General features: G+C 48.3%; 1 protein-coding gene across 1 annotated transcript in view; it reads left to right on the plus strand.

Annotated features, from left to right (window-relative positions):
* The window catches only part of CACNA1D (calcium voltage-gated channel subunit alpha1 D), a 390,642-nt gene that overhangs the window by 343,509 nt on the left and 31,089 nt on the right, over positions 1 to 16,044 (plus strand). Inside the window, exon 43 of the mRNA XM_075321032.1 lies at positions 7,984 to 8,103. Within this exon, the coding sequence (XP_075177147.1) occupies positions 7,984 to 8,103 (120 nt within the window). The remainder of the gene's footprint in view (positions 1 to 7,983; positions 8,104 to 16,044) is intronic.

Here is a 16,044-nt window from a genome sequence, read left to right on the forward strand (position 1 = left end):
AAAAAAAAAAAGAAAGGGACCAAATCACATCCAGGACAGAAGTGAATCGTTGAACGCAATTTACATCTTTCCATTTTTACATCTCGGTGCCGTGTGATGGAGCCACAGACTGATCATTACACGTCTGCCGCTCGCTGATTTATTCTGTCTGCTTCTAAAGTCTTAAAGCAGAATGCACCATTCTTACCTGTGAAAGGGCTGCTCTTCTTTTGACACTTTGTATCCTATGGGCTGTTTAGTTGTACCGACTAGCGACAGGATGAGACTGGCAGCACAATAAGACCAACGACAGGATGAGACCGGCGGCACAATAAGACCAACGACAGGATGAAACCGGCGGCACAATAAGACCAATGACATAAGACCGGCGGTACAATGAGACTGGCGGCACAATAAGACCAACGACAGGATGAGACCGGCGGCACAATAAGATCGACAGGATGAGACCGGCAGCACAAGAAGACCAATGAAAGGATAAGACACCAGCAGCACAATAAGGCCAATGACAGGATGAGACCGATGGCACAATGAGACCGGCGGCATGATGAGACCAATGACAGGATGAGACCGGCGGCACAATAAGACCAATGACATAAGACCGGCGGTACAATGAGACCGGCGGCACAATAAGACCAACGACAGGATGAGACCGGCGGCACAATAAGATCGACAGGATGAGACCGGCAGCACAAGAAGACCAATGAAAGGATAAGACACCAGCAGCACAATAAGACCAATGACAGGATGAGACCGATGGCACAATGAGACCGGCGGCATGATGAGACCAATGACAGGATGAGACCGGCGGCACGATAAGACCAATGACAGGATGAGACTGGCAGCATGATAAGACCAATGACAGGATAAGACCAGCGACCGGATGAGACCGGCGGCACGATAAGACCAATGACAGGATGAGACCTGCGGCACGATGAGACCAATGACAGGATGAGACCGGCGGCACGATAAGACCAATGACAGGATGAGACTTGCGGCACGATGAGACCGGCGGCACGATAAAACCAATGACAGGATGAGACTGGCGGCACGATAAGACCAATGACTGGATGAGACCGGCTTCACGATAAAACCAATGACCGGATGAGACCGGCTTCACGATAAGACCAATGACCGGATGAGACCGGCTTCACGATAAGACCAATGACCGGATGAGACCGGCTTCACGATAGGACCAATGACCGGATGAGACCGGCTTCACGATAAGACCAATGACCGGATGAGACCGGCAGCACGATAAGACCAATGACAGGATGAGACCGGCTTCACGATAAGACCAATGACCGGATGAGACCGGCTTCACGATAAGACCAATGACCGGATGAGACCGGCTTCACGATAAGACCAATGACCGGATGAGACCGGCTTCACGATAAGACCAATGACCGGATGAGACCGGCGGCACGATAAGACCAATGACCGGATGAGACCGGCTTCACGATAAGACCAATGACCGGATGAGACCGGCTTCACGATAACACCAATGACCGGATGAGACCGGCTTCACGATAAGACCAATGACCGGATGAGACCGGCTTCACGATAAGACCAATGACCGGATGAGACCGGCTTCACGATAAGACCAATGACAGGATGAGACCGGCTTCACGATAAGACCAATGACAGGATGAGACCGGCTGCACGATAAGACCAATGACCGGATGAGACCGGCTTCACGATAAGACCAATGACAGGATGAGACCGGCTTCACGATAAGACCAATGACAGGATGAGACCGGCTGCACGATAAGACCAATGACCGGATGAGACCGGCAGCACGATAAGACCAATGACAGGATGAGACCGGCTTCACGATAAGACCAATGACAGGATGAGACCGGCTGCACGATAAGACCAATGACCGGATGAGACCGGCAGCACGATAAGACCAATGACAGGATGAGACCGGCTTCACGATAAGACCAATGACAGGATGAGACCGGCTTCACGATAAGACCAATGACAGGATGAGACCGGCTGCACGATAAGACCAATGACAGGATGAGACCGGCTGCACGATAAGACCAATGACCGGATGAGACCGGCAGCACGATAAGACCAATGACAGGATGAGACCGGCTTCACGATAAGACCAATGACAGGATGAGACCGGCTGCACGATAAGACCAATGACCGGATGAGACCGGCTTCACGATAAGACCAATGACCGGATGAGACCGGCGGCACGATAAGACCAATGACCGGATGAGACCGGCTTCACGATATGACCACTGATCGGGAAACGTTCACCGATTGCTGTCCTGTAATTCCTCGCTTGCACAGGAAGATGGAAGCAAGAAGCGATTTTTGCTCGATGATAATTTTATGCTGCATAAAAAATAATTTAACCCAATAACAGAGCGTTTTGCCGTTCTCCGAGTGATCGGCCGCCTGATTACACTAGATAATGGGGAAATAGTGATTTTTTTTACATCACTCATTCACAATTCTCTTGCTTTGTAGACATTTTGTAAATGTGGATGTGTAAATCCGACCTGCTGCTAATCACAATGCCCTACGGGGGCAGACGTGCCAGGTGGCGGCAGAGCAGGCTCAGTAGATATGGGGGTGTCTAGGTCCCAGAAGTGTCTTGAGGGGGAATTCATGACCATTATTGGAGAAAAGGGGAGCATTCTGGCCATAAAAGCACAGGATTTGGGGTCCCTTACTGTGTTTTGCTATTGACTCCCTTTGGTATATGCCAAATCCCTGGGCTAATTCTATAGTTTCTTTTTACACCCTAAGCCCAAATGTGACTTCTGGAATATAAATTATTTTTCTACATGGTTTTTGGAGTAAAAATAAAAAGGTTTCACGAGCTCCGAGAGTGTCTGAGCACCGCCGGCCTCCGCTGCGCGGTGTGGAAGCTATTGAAGACTCTGCCTTATCCTCCTTCAAATCCGCGGCCTATTCTTTCCTTCTTTTCGGTGGGTACAGTCATTTCATGCCCTTACTGTGTGCATGAAGCGTAATTATACACCGAGCCGGGCAAAGTGTATAGTTAAGTGTTTCCATAATTACATATTTCAATATTCCACCTCCGAGCAGGAGCGCTGTTTTGATGAGTGCTATTTAGTATTCTTGCCCCCGCTTTATACGAGAGCTTAGTCAGAAGTAACACAAGACGGCGGCGCAGATGTGAGAAGTCAGCGAGTGCGCCGCGATGTCGGGATTACTGCGATCTCTGTGCGAGGAGCTCAAAACACACGTATGTGGAGCGGGGTTAACAAGCCAGGGGTTCATTCACATGTTGCAGATTTTCTTTTTCAATTCCACATTGAAAAAGTGCAGAAATTTACAGTAGAATTCAGTTGCAAAAACACGTCATAAATCTGCAGCGTGTGAATTCATGCATATTTGGGTGCGGTTTTGGCGTGAAACCTGCTGCAGAAAAAGTCTGCAATGTCTTCACCCAGCATTAGAGTATGTTCACACACGGCATTTTTCATGCAGAAAAAAAAAACGCAGAAAAAAACAACGTAAAAAATAACGCAGATTAAAATCTGGCTGGTTTGAAAAGTGCAGTGGAAAAGAAGTGCAGTTTGATACCTTTTATGGTGCTTTTTTTTATTTGTTCTTTGCTGGTAACCAATCTTCATCTCAATGGGGAAAAATGCAGTAAACACATGAAAGAGCTGATATACTTTATAGAAACTACAAATTACTGTCAACAGCTAAAAAAACCCACAAAGTATGAAAAAAAACTCTCAGGGCCTAACTCATCAAAGTGTTTGTTAGAAAACTGGAGTGAGACACTTTGGAAAAGTTGCAACATTTTTCCACTACGGGAAGGTGTAACTTTTCCCGTTTTCATGCACGTTTTGGGCAGCGCTGGAGATGGATGGGACCTGGCTATACTCGCTTGTCAATTAATCAATAATAGCAGTGTTTCTTACTCCAGAAATGTTACTCTAGTCCCGGACTGGAGTAACATTTCTGCTGAGACGCAGCCACTGATGAGATGTGCAGAATTCATTACGTATCGTGCTCCTCATAATAATATCGGCACATCTTATTCCTCCTTTATTAAGACTAACTTGTGAAATGCAGACGTAGGCCTTGTGCGCACGCTGCGGTTTTTGCCGTGTTTTTGTGCATTTTTTGGGTGCAGTTTTGGTCTCAAAACTGCATGAATTTCCTTCCCCACCAAAGTCTGAGATTTTATTTTGGCTGTCCGGAACAGTACAGGTGTTTTTAGCTGCGTCTGTGGTGACCACAAAGATGCAGCTTGTCAATTCTTTTTGCGTTTTTTCACTGCATTTTTTACACACTGAATGCATTAGACAAAAACATATAAAAAAAGCGCAAAAAGTGCATGCATTTTTTATGCTTTTTTTGGGGGGTTTTCCTGTGGGTGCGATTTTTTTTTTTTTTTTTTTTTTTTTTTTTTTTTTTTTCTGGGCCTGCATCTTTGTGGTCAGAAAAAACCACCGCGTACGCACATAGCCTTCCTGAATCGAGGTCTTAAGGTATATTCACACTTTCAGGATTTGCTGTGGACTAACAGTGCAACAATTTACTGTACAAAACAAGGGAATGAGGCCTTCAAAACCCGATTCACCTGTTTTGTAAAAAAAAAAATTGCAGCAATATGACGACACGTTGCGGATTTTCAAATCTACTCCCTGTTGGTCCTTGTGCAGATTTTCACAGTGGATCACCTTATGCTTTGCTTTTCATCTGATGAGCTGAAATCTGCAGCCAAATCTGTGCCAAAATCCACAGGTAAAGCCTGCTTTACACGTTGCAATTTTGCAACGCCCCCATCGTATGTGTGGCACGGTCAATTTGTTGAACGTGCCGCACAAACGATTAACCCCCGTCACACGCACTTACCCGTCCATACGACCTCGATGTGGGCGGCGAACGTCCACTTCCTGGAGTGGGAGAGACGTTCGGCGTCACATCGACGTCACGTGGCAGCCGGCCAATAGAAGCGGAGGGGCGGAGATGAGTGGGACGTAAACATCCCGCCCACCTCCTTCCTTCCGCATTGCTGGCCGGGACCCGCAGGACGTAGGTAAGACCTGTTCATCGTTCCCGGGGTGTCACACACTGCGATGTGCGCTACTCCGGGTACGATGAACAACCCGACGTTCAATTCATGAGGAATGAATGACGTGCATGCGATGAACGTTTTACCGTTCAATCGCAATCGCTCGTAGCTGTTACACACTACAATGTAACTTATGTCGCGGGCGGGGAGGACGCCGTCGCTGCTGCGCTCTCGCTAACGCTCGGGTCCGGCGCTGCTGCTGCTGCTCAGTGGCTCGAGCGGTGGGCCGGATCCGGGGACTCGAGCGGCGCTCCTCGCCCGTGAGTGAAAAGGGTGGTTGGTTTGGGGAATTTAGTCCGTGACGCCACCCACGGGTTGTGGTGAAGATGGGCACCACCGCTGCTGGTGACTGGGATCCCAGGAGCGATGGTAGGGAGCAGCTGGGATGTTGTTTTCCCCCTCCGTGGGTAGGGGTCGGTGGTCCCGGGGCCCGGTGATGTTGTGACGGGGAGGCAGGGTCGGTGAGGTGCAGGGTTGCAGGGACAGCGCGGCGCGGTGCCAGATGGCACAGGTGTACTCACTCAGCAAGAAAGGTACAAAGTCCTCGGTAAACCAAACGGCTGGATGGACGGGTCCCGTAGCCGGCTGCAGTGCTTCTCCCCGGACAGGTGATGGCGGCTGTCTTTCCCTGCACCTTGATGTTCTCTTTCTGACTACTATGGATTCCCAACGGTAGTCCGCTCCTCGGTGTATGGGTACCGGTGGAGCCCGTTTGCCCGCAGACGCTGGTCCTTGGGTCTCTAGCCTTAGGCGGTAGCTGTATACCCTCACGGTGTGGGCGGTTGCCTTCAATCGGGACTTTTGCTGTTGTGAAACCCCTGGGGTTCCAGTCACATTCGGATCTAACTATTGTCGGCGGCTCCAAGCCTGGTCGGGGTCCGATGGCCCTGCCTGTGTGTGCTGGCTTCACTTCGCACCCCGGTCGGTACCGGCGGGCCGTCGCCCGTCCCCGGTCCTACGGTTCCGCATTGCTCCACCACTCCTGCAGATGGCCACCACCGTCTGCCAACCTTGCTGTCAGTGCCTGGGCCACAAACCCAGACACCCAAGTGCTTGCACCTCACCCCTCACTGCTCAACACTCAACTCTGAACTGTCACTTTTCCCGCCTCCAGGCCTGTGAACTCCTCGGTGGGTGGAGCCAACCGCTTAGCTCCGCCCCACCTGGTGTAGACATCAGACACTGGAGGGAGGCAACATGGATTTTTGTTTGGCTGGTGTCCCTGTCTAATGTGGGTGGGGGGTGTTTGTGTGTTATCTGTGACGACCTGGCTAGGCCAGGGCGCCACACTTACAATGCCGGATGTGCGTCACTTATGACGTGACCCCGCCGACACATTGTAAGATACATTGCAGCGTGTAAAGCGGGCTTAATAGATGCAGATTGTAGGGGATTTGTGACCAATCCATAACGGAAGGTTTTTTCATGTAAACATGACCTTAGGGCTCCCACAGGGTGAATACACTGGACGGGGCAGAAATCACAGCCAATATAGCTTGTTAATGCAAAGAGTAAATTGTGCTGCAAACCCATGTCTTTTGCAGTATTTATTGCTGTTGTTCATTGTTGCTGGCTCAGGACCATTGATGTACTGGTATTTTGCACTTCTGCATTGTCGTATTCGGATATGAGGGGGCATATATTGTTTCTATAAGGCTTGGATTGAAATCCTTTTGCGGTCCTCGGATTGAGCACCTGCAGTGCTATCTGGATCCATTTTATTCACATTCACATTCCCTCAAAGCCTCCATGTGTAGCCTGGGCAGATTTCATGGAAAACCTAGCCCTGCATGATGTCTTATTAATCCATTATAATGACAAAAACCAAGAACAGAACCAAATAGGCCACATTATAAGTCAATGGTGTTGCCATACAATGGATCCGACTGACCAGTGTGACTTCCAGTATGAATGGAAGCCACAGCGGTAAACCTAGAAATTAATATTTACATTAAAGAGGACCTGTCACTTGCCCAAAAAATGTATTTAAATACCTTGGAAAACTCCCTGAGCTCTCCCGATTCTGACGCTTTTTTCCATTTTGCTGTGTGTCGCTCTATTGCAGAGATATTCACATTTGTTGCTTTTGGAGCTCAATATGTGAAATCTCTGCTTGCAGACCAGCAGGGCATTTCTTCAGTTTCACCCTAACCCCCCAGATACTGCCAATCACAACTCGACTGTGTCCAAGACTGCTATACTACTAAGTCAGCTGCTGATTGCCAAGGGGCTTTTAAATCTCTCCTCCTCCCCAGAGAAGACTGTGAAGAAACGCCCAGTTGCACTACAAGTAGAGATTTCACATACTGCGCTGCAAAAGCAACAAATGTGAATATCTCTGCGATGGAGCGACTCATCACAAAATGGTAAGAAGAGGCAAAATCATCGGAGATATGGGATTTTTACAGGGTATTTAACTTTTTTTTGTTTGAACAAGTGATGGGTCCTCTTTACACATGAAATATAGTTATCCTCACTGGTGGTCTGCAGCATTTTCTGCAAAAACAAACAGTCAGACTTGTTAAAATTGTATAGGTTGAATTAGAGTTAATCACTCGCTGATCATTTCCATCTCACTCTGGTGGCCCATTAGCTAAGTAACAGGAACTTTTGCTCTACTGTAAACAGGGCATGGGGAGAGGATCCAGCTGCAGCCGGGGGTCTTGCAGCCATACTTGGGTCACTGAGATTCATAGCTGAGATTCTTTTGCATATTTCTCAGGTTTTTTTTTTTTGTTTTTTTTTTTAAATTGATGGGAAAGAAAATAGGAATAGCAGATGGATGGCGTGTAAGGGCTCTAGAGAATTTGTCCTCAAGCGTTGCATGTTTCCCCCTTTGACGCTGGTCTTATGTGATTTCATCAAACACCTTTATGAGGGTCGAACCTTATTTGTTGTTTTTTATCCAGGCCGGACTAAGAACACTTCATGACATTGGCCCTGAAATTCGACGAGCAATATCATGTGATCTGCAAGATGACGAGCCGGAGCAAAACAACCACGAGGAGGAGGAGGAAGATATATACAGGGTAGGTATAACCCAACTATACAGGGCGACACCGGAAGGAGAAGAGCAATCGTTCCAGTTCTTGCCTAAGAGTCCTGAACCTCGGAGACCATTGTTCTCACCTGGAGCACCAGATTAACTGGAATTTGTCGCATCCCAACTTGGCTGCCATCATCCCGAACCTTCCATTATGGGAAGTCATGATCTCCTGTGTGATCACCGGTCCCGTACACGATCTTATGTTTAAATAGTAGATCCAGTGAAATACAGAATTACATAATCGCCATCAATTCCCTAGTGGCTAGTGATGAGTGAGTAGTTGACTATTCGCACTTGCTATGCTGTTAGCGAGTACTGTCCGATACTCGCATATTAGTTACGAGTAGTGGGCGCAATGTAAGTCAATGGGAAATACTCGCCAAGTAGCGAGTAACTCGAAAGCCGTACTATTCGCTACTCGCACGAAAAGTACAGCTTTTGGGTTACTCGCTACTTAGCGAGTATTTCCCATTGACTTACATTGCACCCGCTACCCATAACGAATATGTGAATAGCGGACAGTACTCGCTAACAGCATAGTGAGCACGAATAGTCAATTACTCGCTTATCACTACGGCTATGTGCCCACGCTGCGGAAAATGCACGGATTTTGCCGCGGATTTCTCGCGGAAAAGCCGCGGATTTTCCAGAAATCTGCAGCACAGCTACTCCCCAGCCATTTCTATGGCATTTGGGAAATGCTGTGCCCACGCTGCGGATTTTTCCGCAGCGGAAATCATGCGGATTTTCGTGCGGAAAAATCTGCAGCATGTCAATTATTGTTGCAGATTTTCGTGCGGATTTTGCCTATTCAATTGAATTAAAAAAAAATCGCAAAATCCGCGTCAAATCCGCACAAAATCCGCACCTATGAAAAGGTGCGGATTCCGGGGGAAAGCTGCGGATTTTGATACAGAAAAATCCGCAGATACAGAGTCTCGTGGGCACATAGCCTAATAGTGGCAACTCTCAGACATTGTCTGTTCCCAACCACCTTCTCCTTTGTATCTATGTACAGTATGTCTCTGCCTTATATCAGGGCAGTAATACACTAAATAGGTGAGTTCTCGTAGTTCTACAAAGACTTGATCTGCCTCTCTATACTATCTGTGAGCTCTGTGTACAGATTATTCAGTGTTTTTCTATGAGATGCATCTTCACAATATCTCCCCTGCCTTCTGCTCGTAAAAGCTGGTAATTATAAACCTATTACAAGCAGGAGGCAGTGAGACCGGCTGAAGATACACTGACGAGCAACCAGGTAAAACAATGTTTTGCACTTGTGACTTTCAGGCTCCATATCTCACCATCCTCTACATCCCTGAGCGTGAGACGACCTTTATTTTATAGACAATCCTCTCAGCTTCTCATACATAAATCTGACTTGTAGCTATTTAGCATATGATTAGTTATACAGATTCTTGTCATGTCTCTGCATTGTTACTGTTTTGCTCCTGGCGGTGGATAAATCTTTTTCTTCCTGTATACTACAAATTACACTCTGTTCTCACATTCCCTAATAGCTCAGTGTGTTATTAGGTTGATTCCCAAATTAAAGTCACTCGTTTGAATGGAGGAGCCATGAAGAAGATTTCCCAAGAAAAGAGACACAGAATCATCCAGCTCCTTGATAGCGGTGTCTCAGAGAAGAAAATTACCAAACTGCATCATGTGAGGCCATGACAGGTGGAAGAATAAGACATGAAATCCGTCCATTCATTCAAAAGCCAAGAGGAGACGTCCAGGCAACATATCGGAGTCACCAAGTCGCTCATCACAAGGTCTATCGGTTCTGGTGACACCCGGCAGTGGAGGCGGCTCGTCTGCTCCATAATAGTGACATCACAGACGGCCATGCAAACACCGAGCGACGCGCGTTACACAAGTCTGGAATAGTGGCCCGAAAAAAGGGGAAGAAACCTCAACTACAATATCATCATAAGAAGCCTCGGCTCAAGTTTACAAGTAAGTCTGAAAAATGGAAAATTGAAAACGGGTGATTTGGAGCAATGAGAGAAAAGTCAATATACTGCTCTGATGGGAGAAATGGGTCTGGAAGAAACAAGGGAAAATGGGGCGAACGGATTGAGAAAGTGAAAGAACGGTCATGTTCGGTGGAGGAAGCCTGATAATACGGGGGTGTTTACAGCCAAAGGTGTTGGATACTTGACCAGGATGGATGGTGGTCTCAATGCTGAGCTATATGTGAGGATCCTACAAGATGAGTTACTTCATACACTCGAGTACTATGTGTATGAAAAGGGCGACATAGTGTTCCAGCAGGACAACGACCGAAGCATACACCGAGATTGGAGAAGAAATGGCTCAATGATCATGAAGTCGAGGAGCTGAATTGTCCCCACAGTCCCCAGACCTCAACCCAATCCAGCACTTGCAACAACACTGGGAACATGGAGAAGAGACCTGACCAGTATACACAAACACTGGGAACGTGGAGAAGAGACCTGACCAGTATATATCAACACTGGGAACGTGGAGAAGAGACCTGACCAGTATACACCAACACTGGGAACATGAAGAGACCTGACCAGTATACACCAACACTGGGAACGTGGAGAAGAGACCTGACCAGTATACACCAACACTGGGAACGTGGAGAAGAGATCTGACCAGTATACACCAACACTGGGAACATGGAGAAGAGACCTGACCAGTATACACCAACACTGGGAACATGGAGAAGAGACCTGACCAGTATACACCAACACTGGGAACGTGGAGAAGAGATCTGACCAGTATACACCAACACTGGGAACGTGGAGAAGAGACCTGACCAGTATACACCAACACTGGGAACATGGAGAAGAGACCTGACCAGTATACACCAACACTGGGAACGTGGAGAAGAGACCTGACCAGTATACACCAACACTGGGAACGTGGAGAAGAGACCTGACCAGTATACACCAACACTGGGAACATGGAGAAGAGACCTGACCAGTATACACCAACACTGGGAATGTGGAGAAGAGACCTGACCAGTATACACCCACACTGGGAACGTGGAGAAGAGACCTGACCAGTATACACCAACACTGGGAACATGAAGAGACCTGACCAGTATACACCAACACTGGGAACGTGGAGAAGAGACCTGACCAGTATATATCAACACTGGGAACGTGGAGAAGAGACCTGACCAGTATACACCAACACTGGGAACATGAAGAGACCTGACCAGTATACACCAACACTGGGAACATGAAGAGACCTGACCAGTATACACCAACACTGGGAACATGGAGAAGAGACCTGACCAGTATACACCAACACTGGGAACGTGGAGAAGAGACCTGACCAGTATACACCAACACTGGGAACATGGAGAAGAGACCTGACCAGTATACACCAACACTGGGAACGTGGAGAAGAGACCTGACCAGTATACACCCACACTGGGAACGTGGAGAAGAGACCTGACCAGTATACACCAACACTGGGACCGTGGAGAAGAGACCTGACCAGTATACACCAACACTGGGAACGTGGAGAAGAGCCCTGACCAGTATACACCAACACTGGGAACGTGGAGAAGAGACCTGACCAGTATACACCAACACTGGGAACATGGAGAAGAGACCTGACCAGTATACACCAACACTGGGAACATGGAGAAGAGACCTGACCAGTATACACCAACACTGGGAACATGGAGAAGAGACCTGACCAGTATACACCAACACTGGGAACGTGGAGAAGAGACCTGACCAGTATACACCAACACTGGGAACGTGGAGAAAAGACCTGACCAGTATACACCAACACTGGGAACGTGGAGAAGAGACCTGACCAGTATACACCAACACTGGAAACGTGGAGAAGAGCCCTGACCAGTATACACCAACACTGGGAACGTGGAGAAGAGACCTGACCAGTATACACCAACACTGGGAACGTGGAGAAGAGCCCTGACCAGTATACACCAACACTGGGAACGTGGAGAAGAGACCTGACCAGTATACACCAACACTGGGAACGTGGAGAAGAGCCCTGACCAGTATACACCAACACTGGGAACGTGGAGAAGAGACCTGACCAGTATACTCCAACACTGGGAACATGGAGAAGAGACCTGACCAGTATACACCAACACTGGGAACGTGGAGAAGAGACCTGACCAGTATACACCAACACTGGAAACGTGGAGAAGAGCCCTGACCAGTATACACCAACACTGGGAACGTGGAGAAGAGACCTGACCAGTATACACCAACACTGGGAACGTGGAGAAGAGCCCTGACCAGTATACACCAACACTGGGAACGTGGAGAAGAGACCTGACCAGTATACACCAGCACTGGGAACGTGGAGAAGAGACCTGACCAGTATACACCAGCACTGGGAACGTGGAGAAGAGACCTGACCAGTATACTCCAACACTGGGACCGTGGAGAAGAGACCTGACCAGTATACACCAACACTGGGAACATGGAGAAGAGACCTGACCAGTATACACCAACACTGGGAACATGGAGAAGAGACCTGACCAGTATACACCAACACTGGGAACATGCAGAAGAGACCTGGCCAGTATACACCAACACTGGGAACGTGGAGAAGAGACCTGCCCAGTATACACCAACACTGGGAACGTGGAGAAGAGACCTGACCAGTATACACCAACACTGGGAACATGGAGAAGAGATCTGACCAGTATACACCAACACTGGGAACATGGAGAAGAGACCTGACCAGTATACACCAACACTGGGAACGTAGAGAAGAGACCTGACCAGTATACACCAACACTGGGAACGTGGAGAAGAGACCTGACCAGTACACACCAACACTGGGAACGTGGAGAAGAGACCTGACCAGTATACACCAACACTGGGAACATGGAGAAGAGATCTGACCAGTGTACACCAACACTGGGAACATGGAGAAGAGACCTGACCAGTGTACACCAATACTGGGAACATGAAGATGAGACCTGACCAGTACACACCAACACTGGGAACGTGGAGAAGAGACCTGACCAGTACACACCAACACTGGGAACGTGGAGAAGAGACCTGACCAGTATACACCAACACTGGGAACGTGGAGAAGAAACCTGACCAGTATACACCAACACTGGGAACATGGAGAAGAGACCTGACCAGTATACACCAACACTGGGAACCTGGAGAAGAGAGCTGACCAGTGTACACCAAAACTGGGAACGTGGAGAAGAGACCTGACCAGTATACACCAACACTGGGAACGTGGAGAAGAGACCTGACCAGTATACACCAACACTGGGAACATGGAGAAGAGACCTGACCAGTATATACCAACACTGGGAACGTGGAGAAGAGACCTGACCAGTATACACCAACACTGGGAACATGGAGAAGAGACCTAACCAGTATACACCAACACTGGGAACATGGAGAAGAGACCTGACCAGTATACACCAACACTGGGAACGTGGAGAAGAGACCTGACCAGTATATACCAACACTGGGAACGTGGAGAAGAGACCTGACCAGTATACACCAACACTGGGAACATGGAGAAGAGACCTGACCAGTATACACCAACACTGGGAACATGGAGAAGAGACCTGACCAGTATACACCAACACTGGGAACGTGGAGAAGAGACCTGACCAGTATACACCAACACTGGGAACGTGGAGAAGAGACCTGACCAGTATACACCAACACTGGGAACGTGGAGAAGAGACCTGACCAGTATACACCAACACTGGGAACGTGGAGAAGAGACCTGACCAGTATACACCAACACTGGGAACGTGGAGAAGAGGCCTGACCAGTATACACCAACACTGGGAACATGAAGAGACCTGACCAGTATACACCAACACTGGGAACATGAAGAGACCTGACCAGTATACACCAACACTGGGAACATGGAGAAGAGCCCTGACCAGTATACACCAACACTGGGAACATGAAGAGACCTGACCAGTATACACCAACACTGGGAACATGAAGAGACCTGACCAGTATACACCAACACTGGGAACATGGAGAAGAGCCCTGACCAGTATACACCAACACTGGGAACATGAAGAAGAGAGCTGACCAGTATACACCAACACTGGGAACATGGAGAAGAGACCTGACCAGTATATACCAACACTGGGAACATGGAGAAAACACCTGACCAGTATACACCAACACTGGGAACATGGAGAAGAGACCTGACCAGTATACACCAACACTGGGAACATGGAGAAGAGACCTGACCAGTATACACCAACACTGGGAACATGCAGAAGAGACCTGACCAGTATACACCAACACTGGGAACGTGGAGAAGACACCTGACCAGTATACACCAACACTGGGAACATGGAGAAGAGACCTGACCAGTATACACCAACACTGGGAACGTGGAGAAGAGACCTGACCAGTATACACCAACACTGGGAACGTGGAGAAGAGACCTGACCAGTATACACCAACACTGGGAACGTGGAGAAGAGCCCTGACCAGTATACACCAACACTGGGAACGTGGAGAAGAGCCCTGACCAGTATACACCAACACTGGGAACGTGGAGAAGAGACCTGACCAGTATACACCAGCACTGGGAACATGGAGAAGAGACCTGACCAGTATACACCAGCACTGGGAACGTGGAGAAGAGACCTGACCAGTATACACCAACACTGGGAACATGGAGAAGAGACCTGACCAGTATACACCAACACTGGGAACACGGAGAAGAGACCTGACCAGTATACACCAACACTGGGAACATGGAGAAGAGACCTGACCAGTATACTCCAACACTGGGACCGTGGAGAAGAGACCTGACCAGTATACACCAACACTGGGAACATGGAGAAGAGACCTGACCAGTATACACCAGCACTGGGAACGTGGAGAAGAGACCTGACCAGTATACACCAACACTGGGAACATGGAGAAGAGACCTGACCAGTATACACCAACACTGGGAACACGGAGAAGAGACCTGACCAGTATACACCAACACTGGGAACATGGAGAAGAGACCTGACCAGTATACTCCAACACTGGGACCGTGGAGAAGAGACCTGACCAGTATACACCAACACTGGGAACGTGGAGAAGAGACCTGGCCAGTATACACCAACACTGGGAACATGGAGAAGAGATCTGACCAGTATACACCAACACTGGGACCGTGGAGAAGAGACCTGACCAGTATACACCAACACTGGGACCGTGGAGAAGAGACCTGACCAGTATACACCAACACTGGGAACGTGGAGAAGAGACCTGCCCAGTATACACCAACACTGGGAACATGGAGAAGAGATCTGACCAGTATACACCAACACTGGGAACATGGAAAAGAGACCTGCCCAGTATATACCAACACTGGGACCGTGGAGAAGAGACCTGACCAGTATACACCAACACTGGGACCGTGGAGAAGAGACCTGACCAGTATACTCCAACACTGGGACCGTGGAGAAGAGACCTGACCAGTATACACCAACACTGGGAACGTGGAGAAGAGACCTGCCCAGTATACACCAACACTGGGAACATGGAGAAGAGATCTGACCAGTATACACCAACACTGGGAACATGGAAAAGAGACCTGACCAGTATACACCAACACTGGGAACATGGAGAAGAGACCTGACCAGTATACACCAACACTGGGAACATGGAGAACAGACCTGACCAGTATACACCAACACTGGGAACATGGAGAAGAGACCTGACCAGTATACACCAACACTGGGAACGTGGAGAAGAGACCTGGGGTCAGATTGCAGTGGAGACATGGTTGAATATGATGGAGAGTCCAAGAAGGTATCGAGCAGAGCTGAAAGCCAAAAGTGGATTTATAAAATAATAAAAATTAATTTATTTTTTTTAGGAGCAAAACAGTAACAATGCAGTGACAAGAATCTGCATAACTAATCATCTGCTAAATATCTGCAAGTCACATT

Source organism: Anomaloglossus baeobatrachus, chromosome 8 (assembly GCF_048569485.1).
Source record: "Anomaloglossus baeobatrachus isolate aAnoBae1 chromosome 8, aAnoBae1.hap1, whole genome shotgun sequence".
NCBI classification, from domain to species: domain Eukaryota; kingdom Metazoa; phylum Chordata; class Amphibia; order Anura; family Aromobatidae; genus Anomaloglossus; species Anomaloglossus baeobatrachus.